We start from the raw sequence: 18508 nt of genomic DNA on the forward strand, positions 1-18508 counted from the left end.
AATTACAACTCCTTGCACTTGGCACACATTCAACACTGAAGTTGTTTTTGTTGCTCAAAACATTCTCCTTCTGCTTTCTTTCGCTTCTCGCTTCCTCTTTCTTCCTCTTTCGCCCGCTTATCCCGCTTATGCAAAGGACAACAGAGAGGGGCGGGGGAAAAACACACGCCCGGAGGATAGGATCCCGCGACCCTCAGAAATGCGAATTTTCCCGAATTCCCGAACTTTTCTCCGACACGCAAACACGTCAGCACTGGGCAACACATACAACGCTTTTGGCGTCGCTGTTTTGGTTTTGAATTTGGTTTTCCGTTCGAGCCGGTCCATGTTCGAATCGAGCCGATTCGAGTTCGAATCGAACTTAAGAGAGCAAACTAGAAGTAAGAGTTTTAAGGCACTTTTGTTTAGGTGTGTTATATGTCTAATTGGAAACCGAATTGCACCAATTGATTAAACCAATTAGAGAAAGGAATTTGTCAATCCGTGAAATAACTACTGAATTTGTTGCAAATAATTATTGTTGCAAGGCAAAACAGCTCGAATGACGGAGAAAGCAGCAAGGAAAACACGATCAACCGGTGGGAGTTAGTACACTGCACTCACAGAAATCGCCTCAGTATTATTTAATTATGATATTTAAATTTCTTAATTACTACAAAAGTTAAATTAAATGGTAAGGTTTCTGTATCCACATGCAAATATTTCAAAAAGGGTGGTTTTACTTACCTATTTTTAATTATTTAAAAAACAAAAATCTCAAAGCAAAGTTGTTTAAAGTAAAGAAAGATTGAAGTGAAAATATTTGACCCTTTTGGTGTCTTTATGCACGAGAACGTGCAGCTTTAAAAGATAAGAAACAGGGAACACATAAATATAAATTGCAGGTGAAACCTGGCATTGTTATTCCAAAAAGTGCGTCTGATAAATCATTTCACCTTGAGCATTCAGCAAGTGAATCGCAATTCCAGTTGGACTCAATAAATCTCTCCTTTCTCCGCGCCTTCGGAGCTGCGAGATAAGAGCGGATTTGGGGTCACTGGAGGGGCAACAGCTGCTTTCGGTGGCCAAGGCCCCTCGAGAATGCAGGCGATTGTTCTGGCTCTGAAAAGCCGGCTAAACAACTTTGCTCCCACTGCTTTTTTTGCTCTTCAGCTGACAGAAATATGGATGTCGCTAATTGTAATTACATATCAATTATAATTGGCAACCAATCGGGGGTCGTGGGCGCCGCTTTATTAATTAGCCGCAATTGTTGTTGTGCGCCACAAGTTTCAGCTCTCTCTTATAAACCGTTGCAGAGCATAAATCTCTTCTATAAATCACAGCACAGCACTTTCTCTCAGTCTGCGGTACAGTGCGGCACATGTTGTAAGGCACTGCTTCGACTTCAGGACGCCATACTCATTTCCGGTTTCCGTTACTTTGTGTGCGTGAAATTTTGAATTGGAATTGCGTGTTTGCACAGTTTGCACAGTTTGCCGCCCATTGAGTTTTTGCGCATTTGAATTTTATTGAAAACACATTAAGAAGTCCCCAGTAGCGGCGACACTTTCGCCGGAAGTTGCCAATTTCCCCGGCGAGCGCCCCCTTTTGTGGGCGTGACCCGTCGGGGAAATCAAATTGTCTGGTGCAATGGCAAAGGGAATTGTATTTCGCCAACTTCCCCTCGAGCAGGCTAATCAACGTTGGGCAAGAGCCCCAAAAATGCCGCGGAGAGCGAGCAGAGAGAAGAAGCCGCCCCAGCAAGTTCGGGCTGATAAGACGGCTGCATTGATTAGATAAGCGGGAGTGGGAGCTTTTTTTGCCGTTTGATAGGTGGAAACTTCTAATCGCGCTTAGTCACAGGTTGCCACAGAGCGCGAACGGTCAGAAATGGACGACACCGACTTCTCGCTGTTCGGGCAGAAGAACAAGCACAAGAAGGACAAGGCGGATGCCACCCAGATCGCCAAGACGCCCACCTCGGAGCTGGACCTCAAGAGGATCATCATCTCGCGCCCCACCAACGAGGACACATACGAGAACTGCGCCCGGGCGGGCATTGCGCTCATCCTGAACCACAAGGACGTCAAGGGGCAGAAGCAGCGGGTGGGCACGGAGCGGGATCGCGATGACATGGAGGCCACTCTCCAGGGGTTCGGATTCGATGTACGCACCTTCGACGACCTGACCTTCTCCGAGATCAACGACAAGCTCAAAGAGGGTGAGTTTTCCACAAATTCCAATGCTGTAACAATGGGAAGTTGAGACTCAGAATCACCTAAATTACTTTATCTATTGGGGTTAAAGCATTGCTCTATGAGTAGGAAAATATATTAACTCCCTTAGAAGTGCTAAACAAAAAGAAAACATTTAATATGCAACTATATAAGTAGTTATTAACTTCTAGCTTCACTGAATCTTGTCCATCGACACTGGCGACATATTTCAAACACATATATCTTATCAGTATCAAAACAAAGTCGCTATTTTTACGAGTGCAACAATTATGAGATAAAGACAGTAATCGGTTTTTTGATCAATCTAAAGACAGCGAAAAACTATTCTTTGTTTTGAGGAAATAACAAATCTAATTCAATTATCTATTTGTATAATTTGCTTTAAAGAGAAAAGAGTTGGAAGCTAGTATCTACTCTACTAAATATGTGACTTTAATTCATTTCAGTTGCCCGCGAGGATCACAGCCAAAACGACTGCTTTGTGCTGGCGGTGATGTCGCACGGCACAGAAGGAAAGGTCTACGCGAAGGACATGTCGTATCCTGTGGAGCGCCTGTGGAACCCCTTCCTCGGCGACAACTGCAAGACGCTCAAGAACAAGCCCAAGCTCTTCTTCATCCAGGCCTGTCGCGGAGCCAACCTGGAGAAGGCCGTCGAGTTCTCCAGCTTCGCGGTGATGACCAGGGAACTGGTCCCGGAACCCGCGGCCGCCGTCCAGCCCATCACCTACGCCATTCCCAGCACGGCGGACATGCTCGTCTTCTACTCCACCTTCGACAGTGAGTGTTTATAATGAGTTTATAAAGTATTTATCGTTTTTAGTTTCACAACTAATTGAAACTTGTCCGTGCTTCGAAAGCTTTGGGCGTCAATCAATTCGGGGTTTACTTAAAATTGTGTACTTAAAAGGATTAAAAACGATGGTGTTCCCCTCACGAAATGAAGTAGGCATACTCAAAACTCGAATTAACTCGATATTGTGAAGAACAAGTATCTTGTTCTTCGTCCAAATGCTAGAAATAGTTGGCAAATTAACCCCAATGTATACAAACTCATAATTTCTTTGCCTTTATAAAAATGTCAAGTATTCTCTGATTACATCTTCTCTCCTTCTCCTCCTTTTCCGTTTAGAATTCTTCTCATTCCGGAACGTTGACGACGGCTCCTGGTTCATCCAGAGCCTGTGCCGCGTCCTCGACCAGGCCGCCGCCAACGAAGCTGGAACGCCGGAGGGCGCCGAGCTGCTCCGCCTGCTGACCGCCGTGAACCGCAAGGTGGCCTACGAGTACCAGTCGAATACGAAGAACGAGGCCCTCAACCAGATGAAGGAAATGCCCAACTTTATGTCGACGCTGACCAAAACATTCCAGCTGCGTGTTAAGCCCAAGACCTGAGTTCCGGTCACGGAATTGCAAGTCGGATTGTGACTGTGAGTCAGTCGGTGGTGGTGGTGGGTCAGCAGCGAGGGACACCACAACTCTTTCATTTAATCGTAATGTTTGCCATTTGTTAATAGAAATACATATCGATGGCACTTATCTGGAATTGGCTTAGTGCCTTTGGGGCTGCGATAGCAAACTGGCTAATGGCTGACAAGTAAATAGATTGAAGTCGCCAGTCGCGTTGCCAGGAGGTCAGTTGCCCTGAAAATGTCGCGATTGCCGCATGTCTGCGGTCTCTGCTTGCTGCTGAGATTTTGGCAGCTTTTGGCCTTGGCCCCATTCCGTCTGGGTGGAACTGGTCAGCGATGGGTGACCTTGATTGCGCTCCTCAGATTGCTCCTACTCACAGCATTGGCCCCCTTGGTGCTGTGGAAAAGTGCCGCCATGTACGAGGCCACTAATGTGCGCCACTCGACGGCCTTTAAGATTATAGCTCTGGCCACCATGACGGGTGATGTCTGCATTGCCCTAGCTCTCTTGGCCAGCCACCTTTTGCATCGCCGGGAGTTGGGCCATTTGGTAAATGACTTGGCCAGATTGCATCGCCGGACTAGGCTGAGCTGGTGGTCCACTTTGTTCCTCTGGCTAAAGCTGCTGCTTTCCACCTACGATCTCCTGTGCAGCGTGCCGTTCCTCAAAGGAGCAGGTGCTCGTCTGCCCTGGTCCCAACTGGTGGCCTATGGAGTGCAGCTCTACTTTCAGCACGTGGCCAGTGTCTATGGCAACGGAGTATTCGGCGGAACACTTCTAATGCTGGAGTGCTACGCCCACTTGGAGCGCGAGGAGCCCAACCTGGCTGGGCTTTTGAAGAAGGAAGCCAGTTGGTGGAGACTCACCCGCAGATTCGTGAAGGTCTTTCAGCTGGGCATATTCCTGCTGGTCCTCGGCAGCTTCGTCAACATCATGGTCAACATCTACGCATTCATGTCCTACTACGTATCGCTGCACGGCGTTCCCCTGACCATATCCAACAACTGCCTCGTCCTGGCTATCCAACTATTTGCAGTCATTTTAGCCGCTCATTTCTGCCAGCTGAAGTCGGCCACATTGAGAACCACCTGTTTGCAACTGCAATATGTGCCCGAAGGATTGACCCAGGAGCAGGTGGGTTGGACTAATGAAATGTAAGGGATCTAATTTCGTTGATGTCTTCCCAGGCCATGGCTTCGACTCCGTTTCCCTTGCTCTCGCCTACTGGCAATGCCAAGTTTCGCATTTTGGGCGTCTTCATCTTGGACAACTCGTTCTGGCTTTTCTTGGTCTCGTATGCCATGAACTTCATTGTGGTTATTCTGCAGACCAGCTTTGAGCACATAAATCATGGCGAAATCTGAGAGCGAAATTCTGGGATCTCACCTTATTGCTCATCTACAGTTCCTATAGCATATATTATGTAATTTAATACGCTTGTATACCATTATTGCTTGCCGAATAGAAACAAATAATTTATTTTTCTCATTTTAAAGAGTTTTTCTATTATTTTTATTTATATTATATATATAAATGATTTTTATTAGAATTCTCAGTGTACTTTAGAGTAGCGCCAAAAGGCAACAATGGAACATGCGGCGGTTTCTGGAAGTAACTTTTATTTTGCTAGGTGGCGCTTTCGTAGTTCCAAAAACAGCCAACGCAACGGAAAAGCAGCACTTGACACTAATTTTAAGCGCGCAGTTTGAAATGTGTCTTTTGTCCATACTGATATTTACATTAAATGAATAAATTATATTACCTTTTGTAGTTTTGGCAATAGCATGAATCAAAGACGAAATAAATCAAAGCGCCGAAATTTGTTGAAATTGCGTGTGGATTATTTTGTTGCCATTTTCATACGTTTTAAACAATAAATAAATAAATTAATAATAAATTTAAGTAGAGCAGGTGGTCTTGACTAAGCACTCGGTGTAATCTTGATTTTATGGGACAAAGATTGATGGACACAAACTCCATTCAATACATTTTCGTCGCTTTTGCTTGCGCGATCAGCCGCATTTGTGAATTTTGATATGATATTTGTGAAATGCCTTTGTCACTTGAGTAGCCATTGCGTAAACTGGAAATGAAAGTGGGAGCCAGCAAAGCCCAAAAACTAGTTGAAATAGATTTGCAGACGAAAAACACGAAATCGTTTATCTCTGCCACCAAACTGCAGATTATGATGTTTATAATTGATCATTAATTGCCATTGGCTTGGGCCGAAAAACAGAAAGTTGCACAACATGTACATATATTGTAAGGCAGCGGCTTAAAAGGCAAAGAAGGAATGTTAAATGCAAATGTTCAATTTAATTTCTTACGTTTGGAAATCCCTTCCACCCAGCGATGCATGCCCAATTTGCTGCTCACTGCGCCTCACTGCGAATCCAATGACTAATGTGCAATCTGATATGGCAGGCTAGTTGAACGATTAGCATATCGACATACTGCTTTCATACGCCTGTCTTCCTGCTTTCACTCGCCGACTTCTCGACCAGCCCTCGCTGATTAGCATTGATTCTCCCCTCGAAGAGCTGTGGCCAACCACCAGTGAGCCCAGAAGCCAGGAGCATTCGCACGCGCCAATTTTCCAAGCCGCTGACTCGATCGGTTTGGCTCTTTAAGACGCCAGCGGTACACTGCGAGATATACTGTAGTCAGTCTTGTAGGCATTTACATTAATCTATTTTCTATCACCTCGTTTTATTTTCACACTTACAACAAATTGGATCGACTTCTCTTAACAGTTATCTATTACTATTTGTAGTAAACACTTTATGCACTTTTTAATAGCACTCTAAGAATGCTGACGATCGCAGCACATTCACCGCTTCAATTGAATTGATTACATATTGTTCGTACCTCCTGGGCCACTTCTTTTTTGGCAGTGCATGGGCCTGCGTAGGTTGTTGTGGGCCGTCGGTCAGTCGCAGCTGGTGCTTTTGCTCCGACTTCGTCTCCACTCAGGTGTTATGTAAAGCTATTAAACCGCATAATGCAAACGCTGCTCGGTGTTTCAGTCTTTCAGACTTTCAGCCTCTGTGTCTTCTTCGGCATTTCTTTGCGGCGGGCTCGTTAGCATTTTTCCACTACCCATGGGCTCTCCCTTGGTTCTTTTGTTCTTGGCAGCAGCGCATCAGCTGAAACTTTTAGATATAGGATAGAACCGTTAAGAGGCCTTTATTGCAACTGCAGCGGTTCCCATTCGATTCATATTGGATCCACTGCGGATTATCGCTGTATTGTCTATATTGTCTGATTTTTGACTTGCTCACTCTGGCTTTCCATTGCGGCACCTTGGTCAAGAGCAACATCACCATCACATCAGGGGGAATCATCAGCATCAAAAGTGCCTAGGGCGCCCGGCCCCAGCGAACTGCATGTTTATGCTTTATGTTAATCACTTTTGTTGTTTATACTTTTACGACTGGCTCTTGAGCTATTGGACCTTCCTTCCTTGTTTCTCGCTTTCTGCCTGGCTTTCATTCATCCACTGGGCCTGGCTTTTGGCTTTTGTCTTTCAGCCAGCACGCAACGCACTGAAGTTACAAATAATAGCACATAGCAGCGCTACCAGCAACGGTTTCTGAGCCAGTCTACACAGAGCCAAGGATACGCAGACCCAGTGTTCAGTATTCAGTTGTCAGTAGTCAGTAGTCAGCAGTATGGAGTAGCATACCCCTGGCCCATTTCACTGGCAGCGCTTTTCCTCAGCCACTTGTCGTGGCTTTTCTCGTTTTCTTGTGTGTGAAAAACTAGTCTCATCGCGCTCGCCTTTCGGCCTGCAGTTGGGAAGATAGCTTCAGTTGGTCGCGAGGTGTTAGCGTTGTCGGTTGCTTCGGTTGCAAGCGCGATGCGAGCGTGTGGATAGGTGGCTAATGAGACATATCCCAGGAAAAGTTCAAAAGTTCGGTGAAAATTTCGCAAAAGAAGGCCAGTCAGGATATGGCAGTCATGTGTATTTGGGCTATGCCCTTAGCGGTTTGTGGCCTAATCGCAATGGGCCAAGCTGCGAAAACGGGACAAGTGCAAGGCAAGTTACAAGTGGCCAAGAGCCGTTATGGCCTTTTAAAGGCTGCTTAAGTTGGCGGGATGTGTTCATAAATCTCCCGGCTAATGTGTGTGTCTGCAGCTCTCAATCTCTCTGCCCGAGTGCTAATGTGTTGGTTTGCGTAAATCAAGTGCTGCACGCAGTTTGTCGCCTAAGTCTTTCGTTTGCTCGTTTGCCCCTTCCCCTTTTCCCCCCGCGTGCAACTTGTTTGGCTCGTTTGCAGACCGTTAAATAACCCAAATTTCGAATTTAAATGCTGGTGCGACAGCTTTCCTCAGGCGCTGGCGAATAATGTGCAAGGAAATCGATTTGTTTTTTTTAAGGCTTTCATCTCCATGCGGCAACCTGTCAATTGGTTTATGCAATGGCCGACAGCTGACCCACTTCACCATCCACTCATCCATCTACTCCCGTACTGACCCATATCGGTAACCTGCTCCTGCACCTTCCACTAGCCAGAAACCAAGTTAGTAAAATTCCGACCGCGACCGCCCCACAGTGAACTCAATAACCCGAGTTGGGAACCCAAGTGGTGCTGGTGGAGTAGTGAGTGTGTGGCAATGTTCTAATTAAAACTTAATTTGTTTGTGTTACTTGGAATGACCGCCTGAGCTTAATGTTCTAGACGATGGCTAAACCCGAAGCCAAGTATGAATGGGTAAATTGCTGCTAGTCAACAAGTGCTAAAGCGTTCGGGCCGCATGTGAATGGTGGATATGAATTACATATAATTTCTGTTTTATGAGAACAATGAGAATGACATTTATGTTGTGGGAAATGAGTTGAAGAACCGTTACGAGCAGTCTTCAATCTTGAAAGTGTTAAGTGCAATCGGAACAGAACTGCATAATTAATAGAATGCGATTTACATTCAACTGGAGTATTGCAAGAACAGACAGCAAATGGATGCAGAGAAGCAATTAATGGCACTATTTCGGAATATATTGTTAATAAATCATTTATTGGATGAAACAAGGTTTGGCTTTAATTACTGAATTTATTTGGATCCGACGTGGAAATTGTAAATTATTTTGGGAGCTCAAATAAACTTAAATAGCAACTTTATAACATTTGTGGTTTACCTTGCTTGCCTTTAAGAAACTATCCTATTTATTTTGTTTTATTTTTTGTGAATCCCACTCGTTAATGATTGCATAAATATCCCAAATTCACTGATTGATAATTTCATAGTCAATCGTGCTGTTTCTGCTGCACATATCTACCAATCCGGTGGGTGGGCGTATATTTTCATGGCAACCAAAGGGAAACCCTGCAACGCCAACAGTTCACACCGAAGTGAGCCAGAAACTGCAAGTAAATAATAGAAATGGCAGCTCAAACTACAACTGCGGCAATAACAAGAAGCAGCCACAGCGAAATGGAATTAAACTAAGCCACAAATAAAACAATAAGCCAGCCAAGCCAACGACGACAAGAAAACAGCGACAAAGGCGCTGGCAGCAGTAGAAGATACTTGGCGATGGCCAAGATTTCACTGCATCTGCATCTGCATCTGAAAGCAACAACAATAATTTCGCGCTGCAGAAGATCTTCCGAAAACTAATGATACAAAAATAAAAAAAATACAAGAAAGAAAACGAAGCCCGGAGAAATGTCAGCGAGTCGGACGACGATGTGGTATGGTATGCTATGCTGTCTTCTTGTCACTCGGAACGCATTTGGCTGGGATGCCTTTTGGGCCAAAAGCGAGTCGAGCCGTGGGCAAGCGAAAAATGCTTAATTATGTCATGAGGGTGGGAACCGAGGCAGCAGAAAATAATTTGCAAAGGCTGATTGCAGCCAGGCCATGAGCAACATGGAGCCCTCCATCTAAGCCATCTGCGATGGGGGAGAATCCGCGACAGGCAGACAGCTGAATGGAAAAGCATGTGGAAAAGTGTTGCAACTGCACATGAAAACCGCAGCTGAATGGGCCACGCGACAAACGTAGAAAGTTTTTGGTTAGCTGGCGCCAGTTCTGCCACGCCCCCTTGAGTGCTTGAGTGCCACAAAAGCCGCCCCTATGGTCCGCACGTCGCTGTGCGGTGATTTTCCAATTGTGTTTCCCTGGCACTTTTCCGTTTTCGGTTTTCGGTTCTCAGAGCGTGCGAACAAATTTGCATGCCCAAATAAAACACAACAGCGACAATTTGTCAAAGTTTTACTTTTCTTCTACATGCCTCTACTTATACTAGTACGAGTATACCATATATAGTAATCTGTAATCTGGTGCCCCACTTTTCAGCCAACTCCGGCAGCTGTGCGTTTCACACGCTCGACGGCGTCGCCGCGGAAAGCGAAGGTGTGCGCTTCATCCGACTGCGCGAAGACGCCCAGGTGGGCAAGGAGATCCTCCGGCTGCAGGCCTATCCGCGCTCCACGGTCGCCCTCAAAGGCGCCGATCCCAGCGGCGACCACAAGTACTTCAACCTCACGGAGCACAATGCCACCACGCTGGTGGTCAGCCTGGCGCGCTCCCTGGAGCGACTGGTGGACCGGGATGTGCCGCGGAACCTGCTTAAGTTCCGGATCCTCTGCGCCGGCAAGCAGGAGAAACTCGAGGAGGTGGGTGGCTTAAATGGGGTGTATTAACTATATTAATCTTCCATTGACACAGTGCACCTTTAATGCTTAAGATGGATATTTAGTTAGAGAACTAAGCTAACGCCTGTGCCGAACTTGCTCCTTCCAGGGTAGCTATCTGTCCATCACTGTGTACATCGAGGACGTCAACGACAATGCCCCGGAGTTCCTCAACGTGCCCTACGTAGTGGACGTGGATGAGAACACCTCCATTGAGAGCATCATCTTCGAGGGAGTGCAGGCCTTCGATCGCGACAAGCCCAACACACCGAACTCCGAGGTGCACTTCAGCATGTCCACTGTGCCGGAGCAACTTTCGGCCGACGGAAGTCCGTACTTTGCCCTCAAGAGTCCCCATCGGCCACTGCTGATTCTGAAGCGGGAACTAGACTTCGATAATGGCATCAGGCAATTCAAGCTGCCCATATTCGCATGGGATCGCGGCACGCCAGCCAACCAGGCCAACACCACGATCACGATAAACGTGCGGGATGTGGACGATCTGCCGCCGAAATTCACCGAGGGCGTCTATCGCACCAGGATCAACGAGTTCTATCCGATGACGGGGGTGCCCATAAGGATACCCCTATACTTCGCCCCACCCATCATGGCCTTCGATCAGGATTCGCTTAACGCTTCGCTCGTTTACGACATCATTTCCGGTAATGAGCGACAGCTTTTCCGGGTGAATCCCCACAACGGAGTCATGTATCTGCAGAAGGAGATCGACCTAGAGGAGGAGAGTCTGCCGGGCAACACTTTTGTGCTGCAGCTGGAGGCGCGACAAAAGGACAATCCCCTCAAGAAAGCTCTGGCACGGTAAGTAAAGCAGTAATATAAGCACAAAGAAAAACTTTATTTACTCATCTTGAATTGTGTCCACAGCATCGAAGTGGAGGTGTTGGATCTGAATGACAACGTTCCCGAGTTCGAGGCTGACTTTTACAATATTTCCATAGTGGAAAATCTACCCACCGGCTTCAGTGTCCTACAGGTTAACGCCGTCGACCGGGACCAGGGCGAGAACTCGGAGTTCCTGTACAACCTGGTTGAGACCAAGGATGCTGCAGGTGCCTTTCGCATTGACTCGCGAACTGGTTGGATTACCGTGCGTGACGATCGCCTACTAGACCGCGAACAGCGCAGATCCATTCAGCTGAATGTGGAGGCCCTGGAGCGGAATCCCTCGTACCTGGACGACAAGCATCTGAAGAAACCGGGACCCAGTAAGGTGCAAGTGGAAATCACGCTGCTGGACACGAACGACAACACGCCAAAGTTCGAGCACGGAAATCTGTACGAATTCAAGGTGCCCATCAACGCGCCCACGGGCTACGTGATTGGTCAGGTGGTCGCCCACGATCCGGATGAGGGTCCGAATGGCCATCTGCTATACGAGCTGCAACGACCCAAGGGCAGTGGGTACATCCCATTCCGACTGGACAACAAGAATGGCACCATCTATGTGGGTGGGCCACTTCGAAGGGGACGCATTGCAGTCTTTGTGGAGGCCACCGATCAGCCGACCAATCCCTCGGAGCGGCGCTTCTCCTTGGCAGTGATCACCATCGAAGTGTATGCCACCATTGATGACCAGGCCATTGATTTCGTGGGTGCTCCCTACGAGTTTTGGGTGGGGGCGAACACCCCTTTGGGCACCTCAGTGGGTCAAGTGCGAACCACGCTGATCTACGACGGCGGAGATGAGATAATGTACGATCTGCTGCACACTTACTCGGAAGGGGTTCCATTCGCCATCGAGGAGCGATCCGGCATTATCACTGTCATTCGGGAGCTATCTGATTTTAAGAGGAAAGTCTACCAATTCGAGGCGGTGGCCAATTATGTAAGTTCACCTCATTACCATTGAAATCTGTGATCTCTTTGAGTTTCAACAATGGTTTGTCTGCCGCTTTCAGCTCTTTGCCAACTCCTCCCAATCGCTGGTCATGTCGCGAAGTTCATCCCCACTGACCACAATAGCCTCGCCCGCTGAACTCAGCGACGAAGGTGTACTCATCACCAATCTCACCATCCACATAGTCAACAGGCCGGAGCAAAAGGTGCCCTTAAGACCTGTCATAGAGTAAGTATTGTTTTTACTCGCCCATCATAATAAACAATGGATTCAACAACTTAATATACTTAAATATTTGCATCAATTTCAGAGAGATCAATATGAATGTCATCAACTTCCACGTGGAGGAGAACGTTGTGGGCGGCATTATAGGGCAGCTGCTGTACAAGAACGGCATCAATCTGGTCAACAACGAGCTGGGCACTTTCCGGGAAATGCCATCGGAGCCAACGGGTCGCAATCTCACCATGGGCAGCAGGTTCCGCAGCCGAAACAGGAGTCGCAGCTCCAAGTCCAAGCGTCGATTGCCAAGACGTCTGGTGGGCGATGCGAACATAAAGCTTCGCTACATCATCGCCAACCAGCAGGAGGTGGTCAACAAGATCTCCATCACGGAGGATGGCACCCTGCTCACCTTGACCGGACTGGATCGCGAGCAGCAGCCCAGCTACGAGCTGACTGTGATCGTGGAGTACAGCACGGGACTGGTGAGTGGAGCTGGGATCTACCAGGTGAACATCAAGGTGGACGATGTCAACGACAATGCGCCGAAGTTTAATGCTCTCACCTATGTGGGCCTGATCAACGAGAACTGTGCCGTGGGCACGGAACTGTCCATGAATCATGCCATACTCATCCAGGATGCGGATGAGGGACCCAATGCTGAGTTCAGGGTTCAACTCCAGGGCGACTACAGCGACGAGTTCAGCATAGAGTATATAAATGGAACTTCCACTGAAAACTCTACTCATCACAAAATGCCACCCACAACGGGGGCATTCAATATCTTCAACCTCACGGATCAGTGGAACGATGAGTTCAAGTACCAGGAGCTGCACACCACCTTTATGCAGACGAACTTTAAGCTCAGTTCGGGTCCGTATTTCCGCATCTCCTATACGGGAAAGCGGGGCTTGGACCGTGAGAAGCAGCAGCTGTACAACCTGAAGATCATAGCCAGCGACACTGGTGGCCTCTCGGGATACGCCCATCTCACTGTCCTGGTGGCAGATGTCAATGACAATGCGCCGATGTTCGAACGCATCTCCGTGTTCAAGGACTCGCGCTTGGAGATCCGTGAGTACACCACCGATATGGAGATCTACTTCGTAGAGAGTTCGAGCGGACTGGCAGCTCCTCAGGCCACGGCAGCCATGATGCTGGCCCCACCTCCATATCACATTCCCGGTTCACCGAGATTCAACATAGACCGCGAGCGATCCGTGGGTGCAGGTTTGGGAGTGGTAGCTAGAGCCAAGTCCCGGCGGCGAATGGTTCGCGCCTTGGCCACCAAATGTCCGCTGTTCGCCATTTACGAAGATACTCCAGTGGGCACAAAGGTCCTCCAACTGAGCGCCAGTGACGAGGACTTCGGAAAGAATGCCCAGCTGCACTACGAGCTCCAGGGAGAGCAAGTGGAGCGGACACCCGGAATGCCCATGCTGCGGGTTCAGGGCGTGAAGTACTTTGCCATAGACAAGCTCAGCGGAGAGCTATCGGCCAACTATCCATTGTCGGCCAACATCGAGATCATGCTAAATCTAACCGTGACCGATATCGATGGTCTGCGGGACTCCACGTGCCTGCGATTCACTGTGATGGATGTCAACAACCATGCGCCGACGTTCAAGAAGTCTTGGTACAGCTTTGATACCCCGGAAGGGGAGTATAAGGACAGTGTGCTGGGCCAACTGACCGCCATAGACATGGACTTTGGGGAGAATGCCAATGTAACGTATACGCTCAGTGATTCCCACCTGCCGTTTAGCATCAAGCCCGCCTCGGGAGTTCTGAAGATCAGCGGGCAGCTGGATCGGGAGCTGAAGGACAAGTACAGCTTCCAGGTGATAGCCACGGACAATGCGCCTGTGATGCAGCGCATGTCCAGCAGCGTGGACGTGGAAGTGAATGTCCTAGACGTGAACGACAATCGGCCGGAGTTCATTGGCTACGACGACCAGACAAAGGCGGTGAAGTTCATTCCGAGTGTGGCAGATCGCACCTTGATGCTGCCGGTGTACAAGGCCTATCTGGATCGCAGCACTCAGCCGGGCACATTTGTGAGGCAGCTCACGGCCATTGACAAGGATAATGTGGGCAATGGCAACGGCCTGGTCTTGTACTCCATTCGCCATCAGGAAATGCAGGCACCACTCTTCCAAATCGACTCCCGCGATGGCACCATCTCCACCATATCCCGCATAAGTGGCTACAATGACTACGAGCATCTGAATGTGTCTGTGATAGCCTCCGATGTGGGCAGTCCAGCTCTATCCGCCACTGCCGTGGTGATCGTCAACCTCCAGGGGCAGGCAGTTACGGATCCTCCGAAGTCGACTCCCAAGCCAGAACCTCCTGCGAACGTAACCGTATTCCAGCACGCCTACTATGAGGTGAAGCTCACGGAGAACAACGAAGCGCCCATTGAGGTGATGCGCTTGAACCTGAGCGCTGGCCTCAATCCCGAGAACTACCGCTGGTCGCTGTGGCTGGAGGAGGGCTTGGATGAAACGGATGCCCATCCGCCATTCGAGTACGATGCCAAGAACATGCTGTTGTACGCCCTCAAGCCCTTCGACAGGGAGCACATATCCCGCTACCAACTGAGGATTCGAGCGGATCGATTGAGTCGCGAAGCCAGGAACTATGCCCGCGTCTCGTATCCAGTGGTCGATGAGCGAATAGAGGGTCTGTCGCTGAACGAGTGTCGCATTCTGGTGCACATTGCGGATGAGAACGACAACGCACCCAAGTTCCGAGGCAACGGGCAACCGATTGTGGCGGTTCTACCGCTGAGTGCCAGCTTTGGATACCCTGTGACCCGAGTGGTGGCCAACGATTTGGATGAAGGCCTGAACGCCGAGATACGCTATCGACTGCTAAACGAGCCCTCTCGACTTTTCGGCATCGATGAGCTATCGGGCAACATTCGCCTGCTCGGCGACCTCTCCCGCACCGAACGCATCTACGGATTCGATGTGAAGGCCACGGATCGCATGGGTGCGGATGACGGCAGGAGTGGCATCGTCAACGTATTCGTCTACATCATCGATGAGGCCAAGCAGGTGCGTCTGGTCGTCGCCGGAATGCCCGTCGAGGTGGAGCGTCGCATTGAGGGACTCATGGAGGCGCTGAGCGACGCCATTGGCAAGGATGTTCGTGTCCGACTATTGGAGCCATACTCTGGGGGGCTTGAGCCTGCGTAAGTAACCATGTACTCATTGTAGTCCCAATTTCTTATTGTACAGTCCCAATAATACAATACTCCAATTTATTATTATGTGTCAGTATAAAACTACTATTTAGACATGATGCTAGACCATTAAAACATTCATTTAATGCATTTTAAAATCGAAGTCTGTGTAATAGCAGCACTTTAAATGACAGTATATCAAGACAGCTAGGCAAAGATTAATGGCTCGATAACTTGCCAATAATCTACTCATGCTTTCTAACCAATTATTTTGAGTGTCTGACAAAGATTCAAGTTATAGGTATTCGGCTACATTTTAGCCTCATACTCTCTTAATACATACGATTAATGCAGTTTCTGACCGCATTGCATAACATAATTGGCCATTAGTAGCAGTGTCATCATCTAACAGGTTCTCTGACTTCTCCACTTGCAGCACCAATGCCTACATCTACGCCGTCGATCCGCACACGAATTCCATTATGGAAATGGAGCAACTGCAGGAGTAAGTTTTCCCCCATTTCCCCCGCCACATCCACTCCTGGCTGCAGCGAAAATCGATTGACCCAGAACTGTCATGCGAAATAATGGCCTTGAATTGCTACTTTCAGCGCCCTGGCTGGCCTCCAACTGGACGCACTGCAGCTGCAGCAGCAGAAGCTCGACGGCGGCAAGCCCATGCCCCGCATCCTCGAGCTGGCCGAGTTCGGTCAGTTGGCCCGGCCCACGCACGCCTCCGCGTCCAGTTTCATGGGAGGATTGGAGTTTGTGACGCTGGTTCTGCTGGCGCTGATCAGCCTGGGTGCACTGATAGCCGCCTGCTGCTACGTGTGCATGCGCCAAAAACGGTATGAATGAGGTGCACGAGTGTCATGCAAGTGCAACTGCAACTGCAACCGAAAGACTGCTTACTGGGCGCTCTAATGTAGCTCATAGATGCATTTCATGTTAGCCATAGTGTTAGCTTAAGCTAAAGGCCCGATAATAAATCTTAAGTCAATTGCAAGTGTTGTTGTTGCTGCTGCTGCTGTTGGTGTATTTGTAGCTGCTGCTGTTGCTGATGCTGCTGCTGCTAATGGCCATGATCGTGGCCAAGTCGCTTGATGCATCTGAGCCCCTGCATAAACCGGCTGGCATTGGGCCTTTCCTGTCCGATTAAATTATAACGGTAAAAGGCAACAAACACAACATCAAATGCAACAATGCAGCAATAGCAACACGAGGCAATTAGACGACGATCTTGTGACATCGCTGCAACTCATCCCAAATGGGAAAGCCAATCAAATGGGATGCTCAGCTCATCCTGCACAGAGAAAAATAAATACTACTTTGACTTACAATGAAAGAAACTAAGATCAGGTTTAAGATCTATAATTTTACCAATAAGTTTACCTGTGAAACCTTTAAACAAATAGCTCTTATGATAGTTTAGGCTACTTTTATGAGACACGCCAAACTACTACCACTTTTTCCCATGTCCCAATTGCAGACGTCTCTGGTCTCAGCGCGACTTCTCCGCCTCCGATGCCGGTCTCACCTATACCATCGCCGGCATCGGATCCCCTCGTGGTCAGAAACAGCGCCGCCAGCGGCAGCAGCGGCACACACAGCGCTGCAGCAAGGGCAGCACCGGCAGCCAACGACCCACCAGTGCCTTCATGCCCGAGTCGGTCTGCTCCTCCGCCCAGACGCAGTCGACGGCCACCGCCACGGAGAAACTGGAGCAGCAGCTGCACCACCACCACCAGCAGCAGGCGATGGCCACGCAGCAGCAGCACCACCAGTACCTGAACGAGTGAGTGACCGCCTAGTCCAGTTAAACGTGTTTCCCATCCATTCTGGACACTAATTGCCATCATCCCCGAACAGACAACAGCGACAGCAGCAGCGCGAGTACATAGACGTTCCTCTTCCCAAATCCATTGCCAAGGCAGCGGCGGCGACCAGTGGGGCCGATGGAGCTGTGGGCATCGGGAGCACTCCGTTCGTGCTCAAGTACAATGCCTGTCAGCCCGTCAACAATCTGTAAGTCTATATAATATATATTAATAAGTCGTGTTTGGAATTTATCTAAATAAAAAAATCTATCATCCCAACAGGAACAATTATGAAACCTCGCTATTCTCACTCCACTCAACGGGTCAGGACTCTGGGGTGGAGTTCCTGAGCAGCCGCGAGCTGTACGAGACCTCGCCGGACTCCTTCCAGCACGGAGGCTCCAAGCGCGGCAGCAACACGGAGGTTCTTTGTCCCAGACATGCGAAAGCGCACTTGGAGCTGCGCCAGCCGCATCCAAATACGGACAGCAGGTGAGTTTCCAGAGTAACCTTCATCTGGGATTCTCTTAGAAATTTGTAATTGCCTGTAATACCAACAGTGACACCTACGAGGACTCGCTGAAGACGGATGAGCCACTGGTGGCTCACAACTGTCGCAGTGCCAACTGCGAGCACCGCCAGCATCAGCAGCACCCCAACCACCATCCCCACTACCAGAACACGCGGTTCGAGAAGCGCTCCTGCGTGCGCCACTCGTTCTCCGGGGTCAAGGACGACCTCATGCAGCAGTCGCCGCAGATCTCGCTGCGCCCCCGGGGCCACGCCCTCCGCAACTCGATGAACGACCTGGAGCAGAGGTTGCACAACCTGGAGCAGTCCTTTCGCCGCCCGCTCGAATTTAGCAAATCGAATTCATTGTTTTAGTTCATTTTTTAGCTAGACAAAACGCAGTGCAATTTTTAGTTTAGTCCACCTAGAATAGAAATTAGATGTTAAGAAACAAGTGCAATAAATTTGAGAGACTAATTAAAAGTTGTACTTAAAAAAAGGGTAATCATAAAATCGAAAATGTAACTTCATTTATTTGAATTACGCGCTTTAGTTTAGTATTTCCATTTTTAGTATTTAGTATTTCAGGAAGTGTGGCCAGCTGAGAGCTTTCTAGTATTTGGTTTTATAGTTTTGCCAT

At 48.7% G+C, this 18508-nt stretch overlaps 3 protein-coding genes across 3 annotated transcripts; all 3 read left to right on the forward strand.

The window, feature by feature from the left end:
- The first annotated feature begins 1831 nt into the window (after positions 1 to 1831).
- On the forward strand, positions 1832 to 3757 carry LOC6536728 (caspase-3). The gene is made up of 3 exons (XM_002097264.3): positions 1832 to 2203; positions 2666 to 2998; positions 3351 to 3757. Exons 1-3 carry the CDS (start codon positions 1873 to 1875, stop codon positions 3611 to 3613), a joined length of 927 nt encoding a protein of 308 aa, XP_002097300.1. The 5' UTR covers positions 1832 to 1872; the 3' UTR covers positions 3614 to 3757.
- A 71-nt stretch (positions 3758 to 3828) lies between these two features.
- On the forward strand, positions 3829 to 5119 carry LOC6536729 (putative gustatory receptor 89a). The gene is made up of 2 exons (XM_002097265.3): positions 3829 to 4765; positions 4819 to 5119. The coding sequence occupies exons 1-2, from the start codon at positions 3869 to 3871 to the stop codon at positions 4993 to 4995; spliced, it is 1074 nt and encodes a 357-aa protein (XP_002097301.1). The 5' UTR covers positions 3829 to 3868; the 3' UTR covers positions 4996 to 5119.
- A 105-nt stretch (positions 5120 to 5224) lies between these two features.
- Positions 5225 to 18345, forward strand: LOC6536730 (cadherin-89D). Its single transcript, XM_002097266.3, has 13 exons — positions 5225 to 5242; positions 7532 to 7670; positions 9934 to 10253; positions 10381 to 11090; positions 11157 to 12117; positions 12191 to 12357; positions 12440 to 15550; positions 15978 to 16046; positions 16153 to 16389; positions 17031 to 17336; positions 17411 to 17566; positions 17641 to 17850; positions 17919 to 18345. Exons 1-13 carry the CDS (start codon positions 5225 to 5227, stop codon positions 18241 to 18243), a joined length of 6729 nt encoding a protein of 2242 aa, XP_002097302.3. The 3' UTR covers positions 18244 to 18345.
- Positions 18346 to 18508: the final 163 nt, after the last annotated feature.

This window comes from Drosophila yakuba, chromosome 3R (genome assembly GCF_016746365.2).
Source record: "Drosophila yakuba strain Tai18E2 chromosome 3R, Prin_Dyak_Tai18E2_2.1, whole genome shotgun sequence".
Taxonomy (NCBI): Eukaryota; Metazoa; Arthropoda; class Insecta; order Diptera; family Drosophilidae; genus Drosophila; species Drosophila yakuba.

Coding starts and splice junctions, on each gene's coding strand:
- LOC6536728 (XM_002097264.3), top strand. CDS start 1,873: ATGGACGACACCGACTTCTCGCTGTTCGGGCAGAAGAACAAGCACAAG. Junction 2,204..2,665: donor CAACGACAAGCTCAAAGAGG/GTGAGTTTTCCA, acceptor AATTCATTTCAG/TTGCCCGCGAGGATCACAGC. Junction 2,999..3,350: donor CTTCTACTCCACCTTCGACA/GTGAGTGTTTAT, acceptor TTTTCCGTTTAG/AATTCTTCTCATTCCGGAAC.
- LOC6536729 (XM_002097265.3), top strand. CDS start 3,869: ATGTCGCGATTGCCGCATGTCTGCGGTCTCTGCTTGCTGCTGAGATTT. Junction 4,766..4,818: donor AAGGATTGACCCAGGAGCAG/GTGGGTTGGACT, acceptor ATGTCTTCCCAG/GCCATGGCTTCGACTCCGTT.
- LOC6536730 (XM_002097266.3), top strand. Junction 11,091..11,156: donor CTCAAGAAAGCTCTGGCACG/GTAAGTAAAGCA, acceptor TTGTGTCCACAG/CATCGAAGTGGAGGTGTTGG. Junction 17,851..17,918: donor CATCCAAATACGGACAGCAG/GTGAGTTTCCAG, acceptor TAATACCAACAG/TGACACCTACGAGGACTCGC.